The sequence below is a fragment of the Ciconia boyciana genome, chromosome 7, assembly GCF_034638445.1.
Source record: "Ciconia boyciana chromosome 7, ASM3463844v1, whole genome shotgun sequence".
In the NCBI taxonomy this organism is placed as follows: domain Eukaryota; kingdom Metazoa; phylum Chordata; class Aves; order Ciconiiformes; family Ciconiidae; genus Ciconia; species Ciconia boyciana.
Window position 1 is genome coordinate 29450845 of NC_132940.1, and position 19415 is coordinate 29470259.

The window sequence follows — 19415 nt, forward strand, 5'->3', positions numbered from 1 at the left end:
CCCTGCTGTCTCCGCTGGGCACCTGGGCTGCAAAGAGGGCTTAACCTGTGAGAAACCCCACAGATGGTCACCACCCTCTCAGGGAGCAGCTGCTGGCATACCATCTATAGGGGATTTCTCTATATGCCACCCCCAAACCTTCATTCCCTTTACCAGCATTCTGGGCTCTTAATTTACAAGTTAGATTAAATGACCTTAAATCTTAATTTTCTCTATTTTTTTTTAAATAAATCCATCCACTTTTACAGTGTGCTCACCAGGCTGCTTTCAAAACCCTGCAGCTGACCTGGAAAATCACTTTGAAAGTATGTAGTTAAGCCACAAATCACTGCCAGTTTTTATTTACAAGTTGTGTTTAAACTATCCCTCCTTATCAGTCTTGTGAATATTTGTATTTTATCTTTGGAGATCTGCCCCTGCCTTTCTCAGAAAACAGAACAAAACGTGCACTGGGACTATTCAGCCTCTGCATCGCTGACTGTGGTCCTGTCCCCTGTCCCCAGGGAAGGGGAAGACGCTGCTGACTTTGACATGGCCACCAAGGCCAGCGGAGGGGCTGGGGGTGTAGCACACCTTGGCTTTAGGGATGCTTTTGCATCTGTCTCCCAAAGCTGCCCCACTGGGGAGGTCTGGGCTGGACAGACAGACTGTTGCAGGGCTGCAAACAGCTCAACCCCAGGGCTCGAAAGGCAGCAGCCCCTGGGTCAACGTCCAGCCCTACAAGGCTCCTAGGGCTGCAGTGGGGATGGTGGACCCAAACCCTTCCTGATAGTGGTGGGCAATGAAACCAGGGATTATGGCCAGGTGCCGTGGCTTGAGCTGGACATTGCCAGAGTGGGGACCACCACACAGGAGCCCTGAGGGGGCTGTTGCAACCCCTGGTTTAATGCCAGCGCTGGTGAGGAGCACCCTGCTCGGCTGAGTTATTAACCCGACATACCAGGATGGCACTATGGCCGGGTGGCACTGGCTTCTCTGCCCCAAGAAGCACTTGCAGCTTCCACCAGACGGAGGGGATGGTGTATTCGCCAGAAAAAAGTTTTCAGTAGAAAAATGGGGTTGCACACAGTTGTTTTTTTTTTTTTTCTACAAAACACCAAATTCCCCTTGAACAGCTTCGACTTTCAATAGAAAGGCAACACCTAATGAATACTTTGCTTTCCAAGTTTGGAATTACAACTGGACTTTTTCCTTTTTAAATTAAGAAAGTGCTAGCATAAGCTGCTCATTGTTAACTGTTTTGGATTTTCTATTTTTTTTTGCATGATTGGAGTTAACTTATATCACAAACATCTCCCAGCTACATATGCTATTTAATTCCCTACCCTTTTGCAGAGAAGCTAGAAATAACATCCAGGAAACACTGCCTCGGCCACCCTGTCCCTGTTGCTGCCACACTTTCCATACTGTCCCTGCAAGTATTCATAGCAGTTAGCCCCAGAAGTCTCAAGCTGTGGGGTGCCTGCATGGGGCAGGGAGGGATGGAAAGGCTTTGCAGCCCCCTGGGAACACTTACCTCCCAGCCTCAGCCGCCCGTGCTCCAACGTGCCGCAGGGAGAGTCCCTTCTGCTCCCGATTTATAGGCAAGACGCGGCACTTTGGCAGAGGCAGTGGAGGGCGGGCGGCTCCCCCCGCCCTGGCACAGCCACCCCACTCCCACAGTGATTGCACAACCCAGAGTTGCAGTGGGAGGAGCGGCTGGACTCTCCTGCTGTCATGCAGGGTGAGCTGGACAGTCCAGCTAATGATCCCTAAAGGGGATCGAGTGGGTGGGAGAGACTGGAGTGGTCCAGGTGCATCCCACAGCCGTGCAAGGAGGACCCACATGTGTGGAGGCAGCTCCAGCTGTGGGATGTTTTCACTTGCCTCTTGGCTACCTTCCAAAAGTGAGCCAAGGCGGCCGATGGACAGCAGGGTTTCAGCAGGACTTGCATCCAGGGCACCTTCCAAAAAAGAGAGCTGGTTTTGCGGTCACTGCTCACAGAGGCTGTCGTGCCATCAGCCACACGTGCAGCCACCCACACCAGTGGTGGGCAGGAGGCTCCCTGTGCAAACTGGGAGAGCATGAAATGGCCACAAACACCAGCATAGCAAGGTCCTAAACACAAAGAAAGTGGAAATATTAGCTGAAATATCAATGCAGGACATAGCACCCATTCAGGTATCTCCCAGGGGTAAATGATCCCAAATTTGCTATCAGCTCTTTAAGCTGTTTGAATAACCAAGGAGGCTGCAAGGGAGGGGGAGAAAAACTCATCTGAGGTCTGCAGAACAGAGGGTGGTAAATAAAGCAGCTCCATCCAACAGAGACATCTGCTCAGAGCCTGTGTTCAAAGCTGCAGAGGCACGAGAGGGGCCAGTAGCTGGGAGTTGAAACTAGAAGTGGAAATAAGATGCACATCAGTAACAAGGAAGGTTAGCAATAGGAAAAGTCTGCTGAGCTTTGTGGCAGACCCAGGGACTTGAACAAAACATGTTTGGTTTGTGGAGGGACAGGACTCACCGCTTCCGTGCTGCGGCACTGCTGGGAGTGCAGCAGCCTGGGCTCCCACCCATCTGCAGCACCCACGAGGAAACATCGGCCTTCTCAGGCTTCCTTACCCCAGGATTTCCCACTGCTTCTGCCCAGTGCCCAGCTCCTGGGTTTGAACCCATTGGGTTTGGCGCATGTGTCTGGTCTGGGGCTGGCTGTGCCAGCCATGCTCTGGCACAGCTCCGTGAGCGGTGGCCGAGAGCAATCAGAGTCAGATCAAAATTCAGAGTTTGCTCTCCCAGGCCAGTGGGATGCAATTACTGAGGTGAATGGGCAACAAGCCTTGCACATCTTTGACACTGTTGGGGTTTGTGCAGGCTACGTCTCCCAGCCCTCCCTCCCACTGGACTCTTCTCCAGATGCACAAAACTTTGCACCTGCAAAGATGCTTGCCAGCACTCAGCAAAACAAGAGTAGGGAATCCACAAAGGCAAATATTTTGTTCTTTACGTGCAGCTGCTGGGTTTCCCAGCAGACATCCAAGTGACTCACAGTTAGAGGGACACTGTGGTAGCTTCCCAGGAGTGGTGTTAGTGCTTTTGGGAGGGCAGTTCAGGGAAGCTGTCTAGAAGAACAAGTTTTGTTTTGCCATAGATGAGCTACTGGCATAGAAATGGGGCCAGATGCCTTTGCTGCAGCTGCTTACAGCAGTAGTGGTTTCAGCCATCCCTGATGGGGGATCTGGTCTGGAGACTGTCTGGAGGTGGAGGACGGGAGGCAGCAAGCGTTACTGCATGAGTCTAGGGTAGAAACAGCTCCAAAGCCCCAGTGCCCTGGGATTAAATCTTGCTTTCCTGTGACCTGCCTCAAATCTGTGGTGTTCCCCTCTCCGAACACCCCTGTGATGGTCTGGACCAGGTGTGCAGAACATAAAGTATTAGTGGAGATGGACAGTGAGATAGCAGGGAGGTAATTACCGTAATTATGCACATGCACACACATGCCCAGGGTGCTGAAAAGCCCTTGAAAACACACAGGGAAATTCTGGTTGCTTTACTCACCTCTGCTGCTGGCACGGCAGGCAGACGGCATCCTGGTCCCTGTGCTCTGCCATCCCCTGCCGGCAGGGACACCCAGGACTCATCTCTCCAGCTTCTCTCCAGGGACAGTCGGTGCAGAGCAGAGAGGAGTGACCATATTGGGAGGGTTTTAATATGTTCTCAGGGCTGAAAAAAAGCCTTCATGGCCTGGTGTTCAAGCAGAGCATCCCTTGGTACCCTTGGGCCAGTCCCCCTGAACTTCTGTCCTTATGAAGACAGGAGCGGACATGGCCACAGAGGTCCCTGTCCCCCTTTCTGAACAAGTGGGATCTGCTGCCACCCCATCGGGGAGGGAATGGGGACCCTGCCATCGCACACACAAACTGCTAGGGGAAATGGGCTTTGGCCAAGGGATAGGGTGAGGTCAAGTGAGGGCACATAATTTGGGGAACTATTTTACCACCTTCCCTCTGCCCAGCCTGGGGCACCAAGCAGCTGGGTTTATTCACATCCTCACATGCTGAGACACAAGCCTTGTTAGATGCCGCAGGTGTATTGGTCATGGGGGGACCATGGGGAGAGCCAGGAGCAGTAAATAACTGGTGGTGGCTCAGGAGGAGCACTGGGAATGGGATGCTCACACACCTGCCCACTGGTGAGCCCCTTCTCCTCTTGAGGAGCAAAGCTCCCTGGCACTGTGGCACAAGCCTGGTGTCTGCAACAGGCTTTTTATGCTTAAAGTAGAGGGAAGGAGAAACTTAATATATCCATTTAGTCTTAATCAGATGGGAGAGACACCTTCTCTGCAAAACTCCGACACCAGTTTTATCATCTCTGTTTAAAATAACACTTTAAGCCAAGGAGAGGCAAATCTATGTACAAACAAGTCTTAGCACAGCCTGCTTTACTGTTTTCTAGGCTTGTGTCTGCAGCTTCTGGCATGTGTCATGGTGAAGGGGGACAAGAAAAAGAAAAAAAAGTGGAGTTTCTTGTTAAGCCAGTCTCTAAGCAAAGCGGGATGTTCACCGTCAGGCAGCTGCTGCTGCCACACACAGGAGCTGACGGGATGTGGGGTCTGGCTCATCAGTGAAACACTTGATTTTCCCCTCTCCAATATTATCACTGCTTCCCCTTACTGACCAGAAGGTTTTAATCACCAATTCTTTACTGCACATAGAGGTGAGGATGCCCCGAAGGTGGCTGTTTCCTCCCACTGCTTCCCGGGAGGCTGTGGGATACAGCTGTCCATGGGGTGAACAGAGGCTGCAAGCAGCTGCTGGTGGGAAAGTGTATTTCCCCTTCCCCCCATTGCTTAGAACCTGGATTTTGGCTCTCAAAAAAAATTGCTTATGCTTTGGCCCCAAGGCCAAAAGGCAATTGCCTGCTTAAAAAGTAGAAAACTGCTACCCCAAGCATCAGGGGCTGTTTTCCTCCTTACTTTACTATTTCCAGCACATAGAGGACACTGAAGCACTGCAGCTAGCAGTCACAAACACTGGCAGAGCACTTACATTTCTTTGTAATCAGAGCTAGGTACATTCAATATCTTAAGCTCTTCCTGAAACATCAGAAGAGGCATTACTGTTAAGGAGACCCAAAGGATGTGGTGGCACAGACATGGGTTGTAGCAGGTACTGTGGGAGAGGGACTTGGTGCTAGGCAAGGAGATCTCTGCATGGAGGGCACAAGTGTTTTACTCCAACGTACTTAGCAAAGTTTAACCTGGTTTAATAATAAGTCACTGTGTTTTCCAGGCATGTAACCAGCGGAATTTGTCAAGGACAAGCTGCTTGTTAAACCTGTTGCCCCCTGTTGCGTTAATGAAGCCAGGAAAGCTGCAGTTTTAAAATTCTTGGTTTTGGAGGTTTTAAAATGTACAATTAAGAGTTTCCCCCCAAACAACAACTCAAAAATCTTCACAAGAATAACCCTGATGGACATATACACCCTCCCTGCTCACCGTGTCTTTGTACCAGGACTAAAAACGGATAAACACATACACTCCAAGTAGCATGGGACATGCACCCAAATAACACACATCACTAGGAGGGGCTTTAGACCCTCCTCATCACTTCTGAACCAAACCTCAGGGGCTTGGGGTCTGTCTCTGTCATTTCACAGGTAATAAAACATAACTGCTGAGGAGACTGTCAGAGCAAACAGGAGTTACACTTAAGGTAACTTGTAAGCAAATAACCATAAGGAAGAGCTGCCTGGAGAGCACATGGTTAAAACATGCACACCCCGACCAGAAGGCGCCTTCCTACCACCACCACCACCAGATGAAGTCATCCATCAGCCTTCAAGTGTTTTCAAAAATGCAGCCAGCACAGTTGACTCCTTTCTGTAAATATTGACTACTCTCCCAGGCCAGGCAGTTCAAATGCCTTCAATTCCTGCCACCTCTCTGAGAGCATCTCCAGCGGAGGTGTGCCCGCGGCTGACATTCCTGTCCCCTGGCATGGGGACACAGCAGCACTCCTAATTCAGGCAGAGATGTGCTCCTGCACCACCCCAGCCTCCCACCTAGGAGCACTTTTGTGCATTTATTCCCAGAAATAGGTTTTGGTTTTTTTTTTTTTTTTAAGGGGACAAAACCCCCAACACTAAGCAAGGCACTACTGTCTGACGACTCAGAAGTTCCTTGCTGAGGAGCCAGCATAGGCACTGTGGAGCTGCATTAGCTCGCATCATCTGGCAGATCTTCTTTCACCTCTGATAGCTTCACCAGACCCTAGAAGACAGAATGGGAAGAGACCTCAGGAACATGTGACCCATCTTCTCCTCCAAAGCAGCTCTAGCTGACCTTTACCACCTTGTTTCCTTCACCTGTTTTAAAAACCCCCAGAGATGGAGACTCCAACACCTCCCACACAACCTCATACTTGCCTTTGGAGGGGCCATCAAGTTTTCTTTTATCTCCACAGCAGAGACAAGCTGACAACATTTGGAGATAATTGAAGAGAATTTGCAGCATCACCTCTCCATCGGTTTAAACAGGAACTTTCCAAATTAAATTCATAGAGCAGCTCTGACCGGCTCATGCCTTGGCTTGCTAATTGGTCTGAGAAGCTGCTGAGCACTCACAGGTGGTCCTGGGCTCTTGGGGCTGCCCAGCACCACTGAAGATTAGTCCTGCTGGCTGGTGTTTCCTATTTATATTTTGGAAATTATTTTTTAAGAGGAAATTGTTCTGCAGGGGACAGGGTATTGGATTATTTCTCTGAGAGCTTCACCCAGCTGATGAGATCAGGGTTGAGGGAGATTGGACCACTGTAGCCAAGGCAGCCAGAATGCAAATAATTAAATGGACTGATGGCATGAGAGGGTGGGCAGCTGGAGGAGAGACAACAGCCCAGTGTGCACAGAGAGGTGCAGCAAAGAGACACGATGCTGCTGGTGGAGCTTGTGAGCCAAGCTCTGTCCCTTTTGTCCCCTCCGACTGGAATGAGAAGGGACACGTTGACCACGGGGTGTAGAAAGAAAAAAGCCTGGGTCCTCTGGTTTAATTCATACAACGTGGGTCTGGGAACAGGAGCGGTGACATGTGGAATAACCTGGCAATAGCTGCTCCTAATGAATATCTTGATCGGAATCAGACCTGGGACAGGCAAATCCTAAGACCAGCCACCCCATATCTGCCTTTTCTAAAACAATACTGGCTCTCCAGTGCTTCCTCCTGACAGCCTAGTCCTCACCTTTGCTGAAGGACTCCCATGGTTTTGTTCAGGTTGCAAAATATGAAATCAATTCCACAATACAACAACAACAAAACCTTTTTTGTCTGGAAGGATTAGTGTCCAGAGAGTAATTAATGCATTGGTCAGGACTGGAGACAAGACTTCTCTTCTGTCCTGTCTTCCCAGGGATCAACTCCTCACTCCCCTGTGCTCAGAAATACCTGTAGTGTGGGAATGGGCTACAGTCCTTGTGGTGAAATGACCTGCTTGTAAGACATCAGTTACAAAACACAACAACATTCATGATAGCAAATGCATAATAAAAATATTTTTCCTCTTACCTAAAGAGAAAGTGTGGCCTGAAGTGGTGTTGGTCTGCAGGACACATAAACCAGCATTGTCATGCTCTGCGTTTCACAATAATTCTGATAATCACCACTGTACCTGTTTTCCCTGAAGACATTTTGAAAGATTGCAGCATTGCAAAACAGAGCGTTAGTTCTAGGAGGTGACCTTAGGGCATATGGAAAGGTACTGCCAGGACTGACCGCCCGGCAGGGACCGTCCCCTCTGCTCTGGATGGGTCCACCTTCTCCTTGGCCTCTGCAGAGAGCCCCAACGCCATGTCCAACCCCAAATTCCCCACCCCAAATGGTCTTCCCTTCGCATCCCTCAGGGGTCTTGTGGAAATATTGGCCCTTGAACTTCTCAGTGTCTGCAAGGAGAAGAGATGGAAGGAGTGTTCAGGGCTCCAGGAGCCTTGAACTGCAATATTCAGCACAACTTTGGGTACAACCTAAAATCCCAGGGTGCTGGGACCCAGACTTAGGTGGTGGGGACATGGCAGATTATATATATGGGGTCAGGAGACAGAGGAAAGGTGGGTGAAGCCAGGGCTGAGCTCAGGGATCAGTTTCATTGCTTGCTTCAGGACCACTGCATTACAGAGCTGCCTTTGCCTGAGCTCGGACAGTTCACAAGAAACACATCCATCCTTGGAAAAAAATGAGCTATGAGAAGTGAATGAACACAGTAAATGTAAGTTTTCAGGAAAACATGTAAATGGCCTGTAAGAACTATTGAAACATTGTCTTGCTGCTGAGGCAGCAGAAATAGGAGCTGCTGTTTGCTAAATACTGCAGAAGAGGCACATTATTTTTTGGCAGACATTTAAACACTGGCTAGAGGAGGGGAGCCAGGAACACGTGCTCCTCCCACAGCTCTCCTGTAAAATCCAGCTTCACACAGTGACGTGACCAGCTCAGAAACACATTGCTCCTCATCACCCTCCTCTCCCCCAGATAAAGACCCCAAGCTCAGAAACCGTATCCCAGCTCCCCGTTTCCCAACGCCACGCACAGGACTTGCACAACACTGCTGCTGCAAAATGGCAGGGATGCGCGTGGAAAAAAGCTGGAATTACAAACAGGCTTTTTGCAGTAAACCCAGATGGTAACCCCTGCCCTGCCCACCAAGTGGGATTTTGCTGGCATCTCCGGCAATGGGCTGTGGCAGGGATTGAGCTGGTGAGAAAGTGGGGAAGCAGCTACAGTGGTCTCTTTTTGCAGCCACCCCTTCAAGAGTTAGGTGGACTTTTCTGGAGAAGCATGTGAGCAGCGTGATAACCCATCTGGGGACCATGGGTCTGCATCGCTTGCCTCCTGCACTGGCTCCCAGTAACAGCTGCATGGTCTCCAGGAATATCGCCAGTTCTGGACTTTACCAGTGAAACCAGAAACACAAGCACAAACAGCTGTGATAGATTTTCAAAGGTCTAAGCCTCGTTTTGTGAGGCATAAGGGAGGAATAATCCAATAGCAGTGAATCATCCATCTCATGCCATGCGGCATTTGTGTCAACAGCCAAGGACAGCCGCTGTAGCCTGGCTGTAGCCCCACAGCGTTGCATGCAGCACCAAGGTGTTGGAAGGGGATGGTGCTGGCTGAGCATTTGGGCTGTTCCTCTGCTTTTCCCCAGACCATGCAGGATGGTGCTTTTCCAACGCTCATAGTGAACCTCCATTTGCTTCTGGCCAAAGACAGGCTGAAGACTTTGGTTTCAGCCCCTCCAGTGGGGCGTAGGCTGGGTCCCAGGCTCCAGCAGCCCTGGCTGGCTGTGGACAGGCCAGCCACCTCCCCAGCTTCCCACCTTACAGCTGCCCAGCTGGTATTATTCGGGAAATAACTTCCCCATCTGGTACATATGCAGCTTGTTAATCCTGCTCCTAGACATGTGCCTCTAGCAGCACTCTACAAACTGCTTTTGCCTCAGATGGACTCCAGCAGGACATAGGGATGTATATGGTGACCAACACCAACCATCACAGCATCAAAAATGGGCAGTTCCTTCTTCCCATTAGTTTCAGTGACAACAACCCACTGGTGGGTGGTTGAGAAGTCCTGGCATTTATTTTTTTTCTATCCTGATGACTGTAGTCTGAAAGGAAACCATAGCAAATGCATCAATATGTGGGTCCCCGCATACTGTGCGATGCCGATGCGAAACAGGCAGAGCTGGGTGCTCAGTTGTGCTTCCCATCCTCACTTGCCCTGAAATAGCCAGGCCAGCTGTACATAATGGGTTAGCTTGGGCCCTCCTGGCTTGTTCCCCTTAATTGGCAGGGGATTTCTGGGAAACAAGCATTTACTGACCCCTGCAGGGACAGAAAGCCTGGCCCTGGTGGCATGGTGTGTGGGGAGCAGGCACCCCCTGGCACTGGTGCTGTTGCCTCCCACCATTTCAGCAAGCTCTGGGCTGTGAGAGGCAAGCAGGGCTGGCAACTGGTCCTTGCTACGTGGAGCACTTGCTCTAGCAAAGCAAAAATAATTGCCCTGGGTTTTGGTCTGCAGGACACTGTGCAGGTTCACTTGATCTTCACCCAGCAGCTGGCCTAGGTTTTGACATCCCCAAGGCATCCGGCAGGAGCAATGTCATGAAATGCTGGCTAAAATTCTGGCTTTTTGGAGCAAACTGGTAATGAGTGAAAGTATCATGGGTGGTTACTGGTTTTGCATTTATTGTAAAATAATTGTTTGAATAGCAGAGGAAAGTGGAAGCTGGTGTAAAAGGAAACATGGGACACATGTCTCTGCTCTGCAAAGGACTACCCCACAGTGTCCTCGTTTGGAGGGATGCTGTTAGGTTTGAGGTTTTGGTCCCGGGGTGGGTTTGCACACATGAGGACAGCTGCAGAACAGAGGAATTCAAAAACAGCAGCTGGGTATATCTTCCCCGTGACCCTCTGGCCAGCAGCAATGCCCTCCAACCTGCCCAGGGAAAAAGCGGTGCAGCCAGCATGCTCTCAGCAGCATAGACACAGGCTGTGACCTCATGTTTGATAATGATGAGGTCATTCAGCCCATTTTGCAGATGTAAGCCAGCCCCAGAGAACCTTTGTGACAGCCTGGCCCATGTCCATTTATTGACCACACCTGGGGAAGAGGGGCTGCCCCGCCAGCACCCCACGAACCCTCTTCTTTCATTCTCAGACATCATCTCTGCTTGCCCCATTGGTGCCCTGACACCTCCCCAGTGCATCCCACAGCTCCCAGCACTGACAGTTGCCTCTTCTCCCACCTGTCCTTTCTTTCACATAACCTGGTACTTTGGCTTCCAAAAGGGAAGGGCTCCCAGCACCCATCACGTTCGGCGTGGGTCCTGCCAGCACCCTGCAGCTCAGCACAAGGCAAGCAGTGACATCCCCTGCCACAATGATCTGTCTCCTAGCTGGTTAAAAAGGCTGCCGTTATCACCTAGAAAGATCACACTGGTACACCACACACAGCTTGTTAATTGCAAGAGAATTTTAAAAAAATGATCAGATGATGCCACTATATTTTTATTCATGTTTGTTTCTGAGATAGTGGGTACATCTGAGGTTTTCTGAACTGGATCACAGTCATAGGAAAGGTTTGCTTCCCACCACAGGTACACATCATTTGGACTGGAAGAAATAAAGGCAGGCAAACCCCTTCATCTCCTGGCAGGAGGAAGTGTGTTAGCAGAGCACTCAGGCAGAGGCACTGAAAAGGGAATAGCAGGTGTCCTGTAGCCTCACTTCCAGGGCTAGAGCTCACAGTAGTGATATTATTTTGCATTTACGTGGTGCCTTTCATAAAACCATGGAGCATTTTGCAAAGCTATAAGTTACTGCTGTATGGCGGAGAAAAGCCGAGATGCCTGCAGCTACCCCTGGGCAGAGCGCTTCCTGGGGAGCACCAAAATTATGTCATGGGCTGGTTCCACCCCTGGCAGATGGACACAAAAAAAAAAAGCCCACAGGCTCCAGCCACATCAGGAGTTCGTCAGCTCACCAGGATCGGGCCCACTTCCTCCTCCCCACTTGCTCAGGTGAGGGTGAACCTTGGAGGCTTTGCCCCCTCCCAGGGTGGGCAGTTGGCACGTCCCCGTCACCCCTGGACAAAGCTTAGGGGTGGCCACAGAGAGGGGCGAGCCAAGGTGCGGGTGCCCATCTGAGCTGCCACTGCAGGGCCGGTGACGCCTGGTGGGAAGCAAAGTGGCTCGGAGAGCGATCTCTCCGAGGATGCTCTCGTCATGGCTGCAGCAGCCACATTGCTGGGTTACACAGCCCCAGCTGGGCCAGGCATTTTGGCTGGCAGACACAGTTCATCTCAGCTTTCAGCTGCTCACACATTCCAGCAAAGTCCAGATGTTGTTCTAAGAGCTGGTGGGCCATTTATCTATATACAAGAGTAGTATTCTCAATATTTTAATCTGATTTTTTTTCATTTGGGCATCGTGGAATGGATGCCCCCTGGAGAAAGATGTGGATGTTTTTCTTTACTTGTTACGAAAATTATTTTTCAAAAGGGCCAATTCAGGCAAGCTTGTTTTAGCCAGAGCACAAGCTCTACACCAAAACTTTTCTCAAAAAACCAAAACATGTTGACTCCGGTTTTCCACCGGAAAAAGAGACAGTAGACAGGGAGATTTAAAGATGCGTAGCAATGCACCCTACTTGAACACATTTAGAGGGATAAAATAACCAGCATTACTTACTGGGGCTGGTATTTACTCTCTTCCATAGCCCCAGCTGAGAAACGTCCCAAATTGACCAGGCATGGAAATTGCACCTGATTTATCAATGCCATTTTTTAGGGATCTCTTGATGAATTATTTTCAGGGTAATGAGCAGGGCAGCAGCACATATTGCCCAGTGGGAGAAAGCATCCCACACACGCACACCCCTTGGTACTCCTGCATCCCTCCCTGTCCTCGCCACGTCCCTCCAGAGTCCCCTACCAGTAAAGGGTGGCGAGGAGGAGGAGTGGGAGGAAGAGCACCCCCAGCACAGCCAGGCAGGGGAAGGCGGTGGGGACGGCGGGGGTGATGCGCGTCTGCGTGGCTCGCAGCGTTCGGTCCCACTGGGTGAGGATGGCCTTTCTGGCCCCGCTCCACTTCCCCAGGCCCATCAGCCGAAACTGGTAGGGGCTGCAGGGGCCAAAGATGACTTCCAGGGCCAGCCGTGGGTCCGTCAGCAGGAGCTTCAGCATGTTGGGCTTCACGCCAATGGCTGAGGCCAGCTCGTCCATGTAGGTGATATAATCAGTCTGCAGCGTGGTGCTGTTCCCGTACCTTCGGGGGAGAGAGGAGAGGAAAAAGAGGGGCTGCTTTAGGTTTTCCCCTTTTTCTTTTTTTTATTTTTTTCTTTCAGCACAGTGAAGGCAGAGTCTGTCCTCTGCTCTCCCCCACCAAACCTGGGGAGTGGAGCTGGCTGGGGGCCACGGCTCCAGGGGCGTGCATTATTGCTGCTGTTAGTGGAGGAATCTGGCTCACAAGAAAATGTGTTTTGAAACCTCCTACAATGCAACGGTTTCTAAAAACAAAAGAAAACATTGCTTGGGCCAGGTTCAGCTTTCACTGGTTATATTTGTAGAGTATTGCTTCACTATATCGGATACACTCAGAGAGGGGGAAAGCAAGGCACTTCCATGGACTTTATGAAACAAAAAAGTGTCACTTTGAAGAATAATGATGGAAATGTTCTATTTCTGCTGGGGCCTCACCCTGATTGTGTGTGAATGAGAAATGCTTTTTCAGCCTGATAACACTCAGTGATGGCAAACGAGCATTTTCAGACAGGAAATCTTTCCATCACGAGTTTTCCACCCAAACTTGCCTGATTCAGGCCTCTGCAGTGCCTGTATCCAGCCCACTTGGGGCTGAGACGATGTCAGGGCTCTTCTGACAGGGAGTTCCATGAGCTGTACTTACCACTTGAGCTTCTTCCCCATCTTCTCATCAATGTCATCCATCATCTCACTGACTGGGGGGAGCATGCACTGTCCTGGAAAGAGCAGGAAGAGTATCAGCAAAGAGAAGTGATGCCCAGGAGATCCCTCCTGCAGCAGATGGGGTTTGCAAGGATCAGCTGAGCCCTTGAGTGCCTCTCTTCCCTTTGGTGTTAAGAACTGGGCTTGGGTCAAGCTTGGGTGTTGAGGATGTGACAACACTGGCTCCCCTGTCCTTAAAGGTGTGCAGTGATGCCCAAGAGGCTCTTCAGCCCCACCACAGGGACTTCACTGATATCTGGCAGTGGGCTGAAAAGTGACCTGCTCCCATGGTGGAAAGTGCCCCATCACATGGAGAACCCATTATTGGTATTTCTGACCAAACCCCCTTGGGTTCCTCAGCACTCAGGCACTGTCCTGATTTTCAGTTTGAGCCTGCCCATTGCTGCTGGGAAATGCTACTTCCCATTAACAGAAAATAGACCATCACCCAGAACAAGTCCATCCACCTACCCTGAAACACCCTGACTGCCCAGCGGCACTGGAGCTCCGCTGTTGGGATGATGGGTCCAAGGGACTGGACCAGCCCAATGACTGCCATGGTTGGCTTCTCAATCTGAGGAGGGAGGACGCCTTTGTAGAGGGTGACCTGATTGTCCCTGCTTTTGATGATGGAATCATCCTCCATGAAAGGGTAGGAGTAACTGTAACCAGTGGCAAAGACAACCACATCGACATCATCCTGCACAGTCCCATCTTGGAACAAGACAGATGTCTCTCTAAACTCCTTCACATTCGGCTTCATCACCACCACGCCACAGGCAATGCGGCTTGGGAGGTCGTCGTTGAACACTGGCTCCTTGCGGGAAGTTCTGCAAGGGCAAACGTGGTGGGGCTGTCACAGAAGTGGCTTCTGCTGCCAGCCCAGGATAGGCACGGCCCAGCCTCATCCAGACCCAGCACTCCCAGGGGGTTTGGGGTACCTGTTCAGTGGCATGAGGCCGAAGTTCTCATGCTTGAAGAACCGGTTCATGCCTCTCACGTACAGCCAGTCACTGAGCACCCTGGGGAAGATGTTCCCCAGCCAAGTCCGGAAACGAGTGATGACCAGCATGTCCCAGGGGTAGCCGTTGTCCCAGACGCGGCTCATCACCCAGGACCCACTTCGGGAGCTCAGATAGACCTGGGGGGACAGCCAGGAAGGGGTGAGCCGCCCCTATGATGGCTCTGAGCCCCCTGAGCTGTCTCACGGAGGTGGTGGCACATGCTTGAGCAGATGGGGACCCCCCCACTTCCCCAGTGGCTCTGGCGTAGGTCCCCATACCTGCGATGCCACGGTGCTGAGCTCCACGGCAATATCACAGCCAGAGTTGCCCAAGCCTATCACCAGCACCTTCTTCCCTCTGAACTTCTCTGGCTCCTTGTACTCTCGGCTGTGGAAGTAACAGCCTTTAAACTTCTGTATTCCTAGGGAGGAGAATAGAAAGTGTAATAATTCACCCCAGGAATGAAAAGGAGATGCTGTGCTGGCCTTGGGATCTCCTCTTCTTGCAGATGCTACTGGAGCATCCATCTGAGCGCTTCTCACAGTAGCAGATGTCTCCTGTACACAGAGGGATGCTGCAAAGCTGTCACTGGATGGGATTTATCTCTGGCTTCACTCAATATTTAAAAAGAGAAAGAGTGTGCAAGCACAGGGTACCTTTGCACGGTATTTCTGTACTCCAAAAGGGTACTATTGCAACCCCAACATTGCCCTGAGGTGCCCGGACAGCCACACTCCATCCCCTCAGCATGGCTTTACACCCTTGTGGTAGTGAGCGACAGGGAAGCAGTTTTCATTTTTAAAAGAGAAGATGGCAAAAGACCCAAGGGGAGTTTTCGTGACCAGTCAGTGCCTCAAGCCCGTGTCCTCCAAACAGACCCCCAGCACCAAATATTTCTTGCCAGAGGGAAAGTTTTTCCCAAGAATGTGCCTGTACACAGAGAGGCAAAGGCTGTTGGGTAATACGTGTGACATTTGCACTAGAAATCACGGGAAAATGCCAAAAAAAAGTGTTTTACAAAATCCTTTTATGAAGAATCTTCTGTTAAAGGAAACAGCCTGAAATATTTTTTCTGGGAAAGATTAGCATTGTCCCTGCTTTGATATAGTTTGGATACTGAGTCTTTTTTCTTAAAAAAACAGGTTTTGATTTCCTGAATGGACTCCCATCCCCCAAAATATTGCTCTCCTTTTAATGCTGAAAAGGCATTTTTTGCAGGAAAGAACACTGTGATGGAAGGCATTTACTCAGCTGTGTCCCAGCAGATAAATTCCACACGTGCAGCTTACCTGGGAAGTCAGTGAGGGGGAGGTTTGGGTAGACATGATGCCCAGAGCAAACCATAACAGCATCAAAAACCACCGTCTCTTCCTTCCCATCTCTCTGGGTCACCACCTCCCACTGCCCTGTCACAGAAAAGTCCGGGCGTTTTTTAACCTTGGTGACCAGGGTCTTAAAGGAAACAAAAGAAAGAGATCCATGGGTGTCCGCAGAGCAGACAGAGATGTTTACGGAGTCAGTGGGATTCAGAGGTCCCAGGGAGCCCAGGGATGTTTGCCCCTGTGATTTAATGCTGGCAGCTCTGGGGAGTGCACAAAGAGGGGACCTGAGGAGACCTGCTTTAACAAAACCAGGAGGTTTTTTCCCCAGAATTTTCCCCGAGGCAGGGAGACCCAGGCATGGAGACAATGTCCCCCCTGCGCAGGTCCCCCCACTACTCACTGTCCCTCTCCACTCCAGGCTTTTTACCTTGAACCGTACATGCTGGAGCAGGTCGAAGTGCTTGGCGTACTTGCAGATGTAGTGCTGGAGCCTGGCATTGTGCATGTAGTTGGGGTGGTCATCAGGGAAGGGGAAGTCGGAGTAACACATCATCTCTTTGCAGGAGTTGGTGAAGACTGTGCGGTAGATGCTGGCTCTGCCTTCCTCTGCCTGGTCCTGGAGGGAGAGGAGCATGGATGTGTCCCATTGCAGGGGACGTGACCCCTGCCTGTCCTGGAGCCCTGCACCAACTCCTCCAGACATCATCACCCCCTGGCCTCCACCTCCAGGCTGGAGCCAGAGACAAACAGCAAAGCCATCAAGTGCAATAACCAAATAACCCCCTATGAGCACAGAAGTGTCCTAACAGGCTGGGAGGCAGGTTTGCATCGCCCAAAGCATTTAGGAGCTGGTTACATGCACATCTGCCAGGGAAAGTGGAAACCTCTGGGGAAGGGCAGGCTGTGGAAGGACCATGCCAGAGCCTCTCCACTGCACATCCAGAAAGCATCAGGTCAGGTGTGACACAGCTACACTCGTGCACGTGGACACATGCAAAATATCACAGGAGACAAGTAACATGGGACCTCCCAGCGCCCAGCTTCCTCCTGGTCTGCCTGTAAAGCTTCCAAAATCCCATGGGCACGCCTGGACATTGCTCCTTTGTGCACATGGTCTTGGCAATTGCACAATCGAAGGCAGAAGCCCACGAGGGTGCATTTGCTTTCGCACAGCGGCTCAGCTGCCCATGCTTTATGCAACCGCAGGGCAGATCTGGCCTGGGATGTGGAGAGAGGCTTGTGCCTACCACCCAGCGATGCCCATGCCAGCCTCCAGTGTCCTGCTGACATCTAGAAGGTCAGGACATGGGGGATCTGCCAAAATCCCCAAGACCACCATGCATGCAGCGGGGCCCGGGCCAGCCTGGTCTGGTTCTGCCCAAAGTGGCCAGCCCCACACATTGCCCTGTCCCCATTGCAGGGGCACCTGCTATGTCTGCCCTGACACTTGGCACTTAACAGCACAAAACACAGGTAATGCACTTCCCTTTCCCAATGGCTTTGATGCCAAGACAGAGCTCAGAAAAATGCAGTGAAGTTTCTGTGCTGGAAAATTCATATTTGGGTTGGCCAAATAATTACCAACTTCCAATAAAAGAAAAAATCCAAACAGATAAGGAGCTGAAGTGTTTTTTACTTTTCCCCTCCATAGTGATATTCTGTTCTGAAATTCTCCATTATACATATCAAAAAGTATTGCCAAACTTTCTGGAGGAATTTGTTGGAGCCCTCCCCAGAAAAGACAGAAAACATGCGGTCCGTGTTTTGGGATGAATCAAATGTTTCAGATCACCCAGAACAAGCTTTCTGCCCTCCCCCTCTGCCCTGGGGTTTAACTCACATGAGCTCAATTCCTTTCCCTAACAGCACCCTCAGCTGCTCCTGCAACTGCTATCACACCCCAAACCATCCCCTCAGCCCCAGCCTGCTGGCAGGTGGGCACATGGCACGAGATGGCTCCGAGTCTGACCCTCTACTCATTTGGCTCCTTTTTGGCTCTGTGGTGCACGGCCACTATGTAAAATCATGCTGAGAGCTACCCTGAGCAGCAGCGAGTGCTCCTCAGGGTGGGGTGACCGCTGGTAGTCCCACAGGGTGACTTTTGCAGGGCCAGAAGACTTACATTTTGGAGCCATCCCTGTCTCCATGGGCTTTGAAGGGAATGTGAGCATGTCTCCGGTGCAGCCCTGAGGGGTTTGCAGCCCCTTAGCTGGGGAGAAGCTGGTGGCTCCCTCCATCCCCAAAAGAGAGGGCTTGGCAGTTCAGAGGGGACTTGGCTCAGCAAGCCAACGGATGGCCAGGCTGTCCCCAGGGTAAGGGAGGGGACCGGGGGACCTGTATTGAACCAGCCAAGCCCTCCTACATGCAGCCATCAGAGCAGAGCAAGTGGGTGCAGGCACACGGGGTGCAGTGGGGTGCAGCCCCCCAGCCCCAAGGACACAGGTTTCCCCAGCCAGCTCTGAAACCAGGCAGCCAAAGCCACTCACCGTGTAGCGCCAGAGACCCCCGATGTCCTCGCTCTGCTCAAAGCAGGTGGGCTCCAGCCCCTCTTCCAGGCAGCACTTGATGGCCGCAAGCCCGCTGACGCCTGCGCCCACCACCGCCACGCGCCGCACCATGCCGTCCTGCCTGCGAGGGAACGCAGCTGTGGCAGAGTGGAGGCTGGCTGGGCACTCTCACCCAGGTGGGTCCACAGCCCCCGGCAATGCCCCGCAGGAGCAGGGCACCTCCTCCCCAGCACAACTCCCCCAGCTCCTTAAATAACCCGGGGGGATTTCTTGCTGATCCTTGCTCACCTGCTTCCCGTGCAGTCCCCAGGTACGTGCGTAAGAGTTTTGGACAGGGTGAAAGAGCTTTCCCCAGCACCCAGGGGCTGTCTGGCGGAGAGGAACAGCGGCTTGGGAGGAGCTCCGGCGAAAGAGCAAAGCGCTCTCATGCAGTGTTGCACGGGAGGCAGGGCCAGCACCGAGGGGCTGTTTCGATGAGTGACTTACACTGTTTGGACTTTAGCAAGCCCGGAGCTGTAACATGAGGAAGAGCTGTGGGCGCAGAGCTCCTAAATTAAGAAATAAAGCGTTGGACTGAAATTATTGCAAGATAGGAGCCCAGGGTCGCTGAGCAGCAGCAGCCACCTCTGGCCTGTGGGACGAGCAGCATGTCTCATATGTGTGCACACACACACCTCCCCAAAATGGCACGGCAATGCCCGTGTCATCAAGAACAGCAGGTAGGACCAGGCTGCCCAACCTCGCCCCATCCTTCCACCCCAGCACTGCAGTTATTCCTCTGCAGAGGGGGCAGCTGGCAGTGCCACCGCAGCATCACGCAGGTTCCTGTTCAAAGCATCTGACCGCTTTCCCCCCTTCTAATAAATGGTGCAAGCATGTTTCAGAGGACATCTGCGGGGAAGGATAAAGCGCAGGCAAGTGCAGAGGATTCTCTTTGCACATCCCAATCCATCTCTGCACTTTTCATCTAAGTCTCATTTTGTAAGTTCATCCATCAAATCCCTGCCTCCAGACAGGTCCTGGGGGAGAACCACTCAGCGAGGAGTATGCCTGTTTGAAAGCCTAAAGTGTGCAGTTGCTGGAGCCTCTAAAGCTG

General features: G+C 51.5%; 1 protein-coding gene across 1 annotated transcript; it reads right to left on the reverse strand.

Annotated features, from left to right (window-relative positions):
- Positions 1–12451: 12451 nt before the first annotated feature.
- On the reverse strand, positions 12452–18643 carry LOC140654142 (flavin-containing monooxygenase 3-like). The gene is made up of 9 exons (XM_072867172.1): positions 18608–18643; positions 18299–18440; positions 16240–16428; positions 15780–15942; positions 14769–14911; positions 14428–14627; positions 13958–14316; positions 13428–13500; positions 12452–12788 (listed from the first exon to the last, which is right to left on the reverse strand). The coding sequence occupies exons 2-9, from the start codon at positions 18428–18430 to the stop codon at positions 12452–12454; spliced, it is 1596 nt and encodes a 531-aa protein (XP_072723273.1). The 5' UTR covers positions 18431–18440; positions 18608–18643.
- Positions 18644–19415: the final 772 nt, after the last annotated feature.

Bases quoted from the DNA above. Each gene is read 5' to 3' on its own strand.
- LOC140654142 (XM_072867172.1), bottom strand. From the start codon at position 18,430: ATGGTGCGGCGCGTGGCGGTGGTGGGCGCAGGCGTCAGCGGGCTTGCG. The intron at 14,628-14,768 runs GTATGGGGACCT...CTGTCCCCCCAG, and splicing joins TCAGCACCGTGGCATCGCAG to GTCTATCTGAGCTCCCGAAG. The intron at 13,501-13,957 runs GTAGGTGGATGG...TGCTCTTTCCAG, and splicing joins GGCAGTCAGGGTGTTTCAGG to GACAGTGCATGCTCCCCCCA.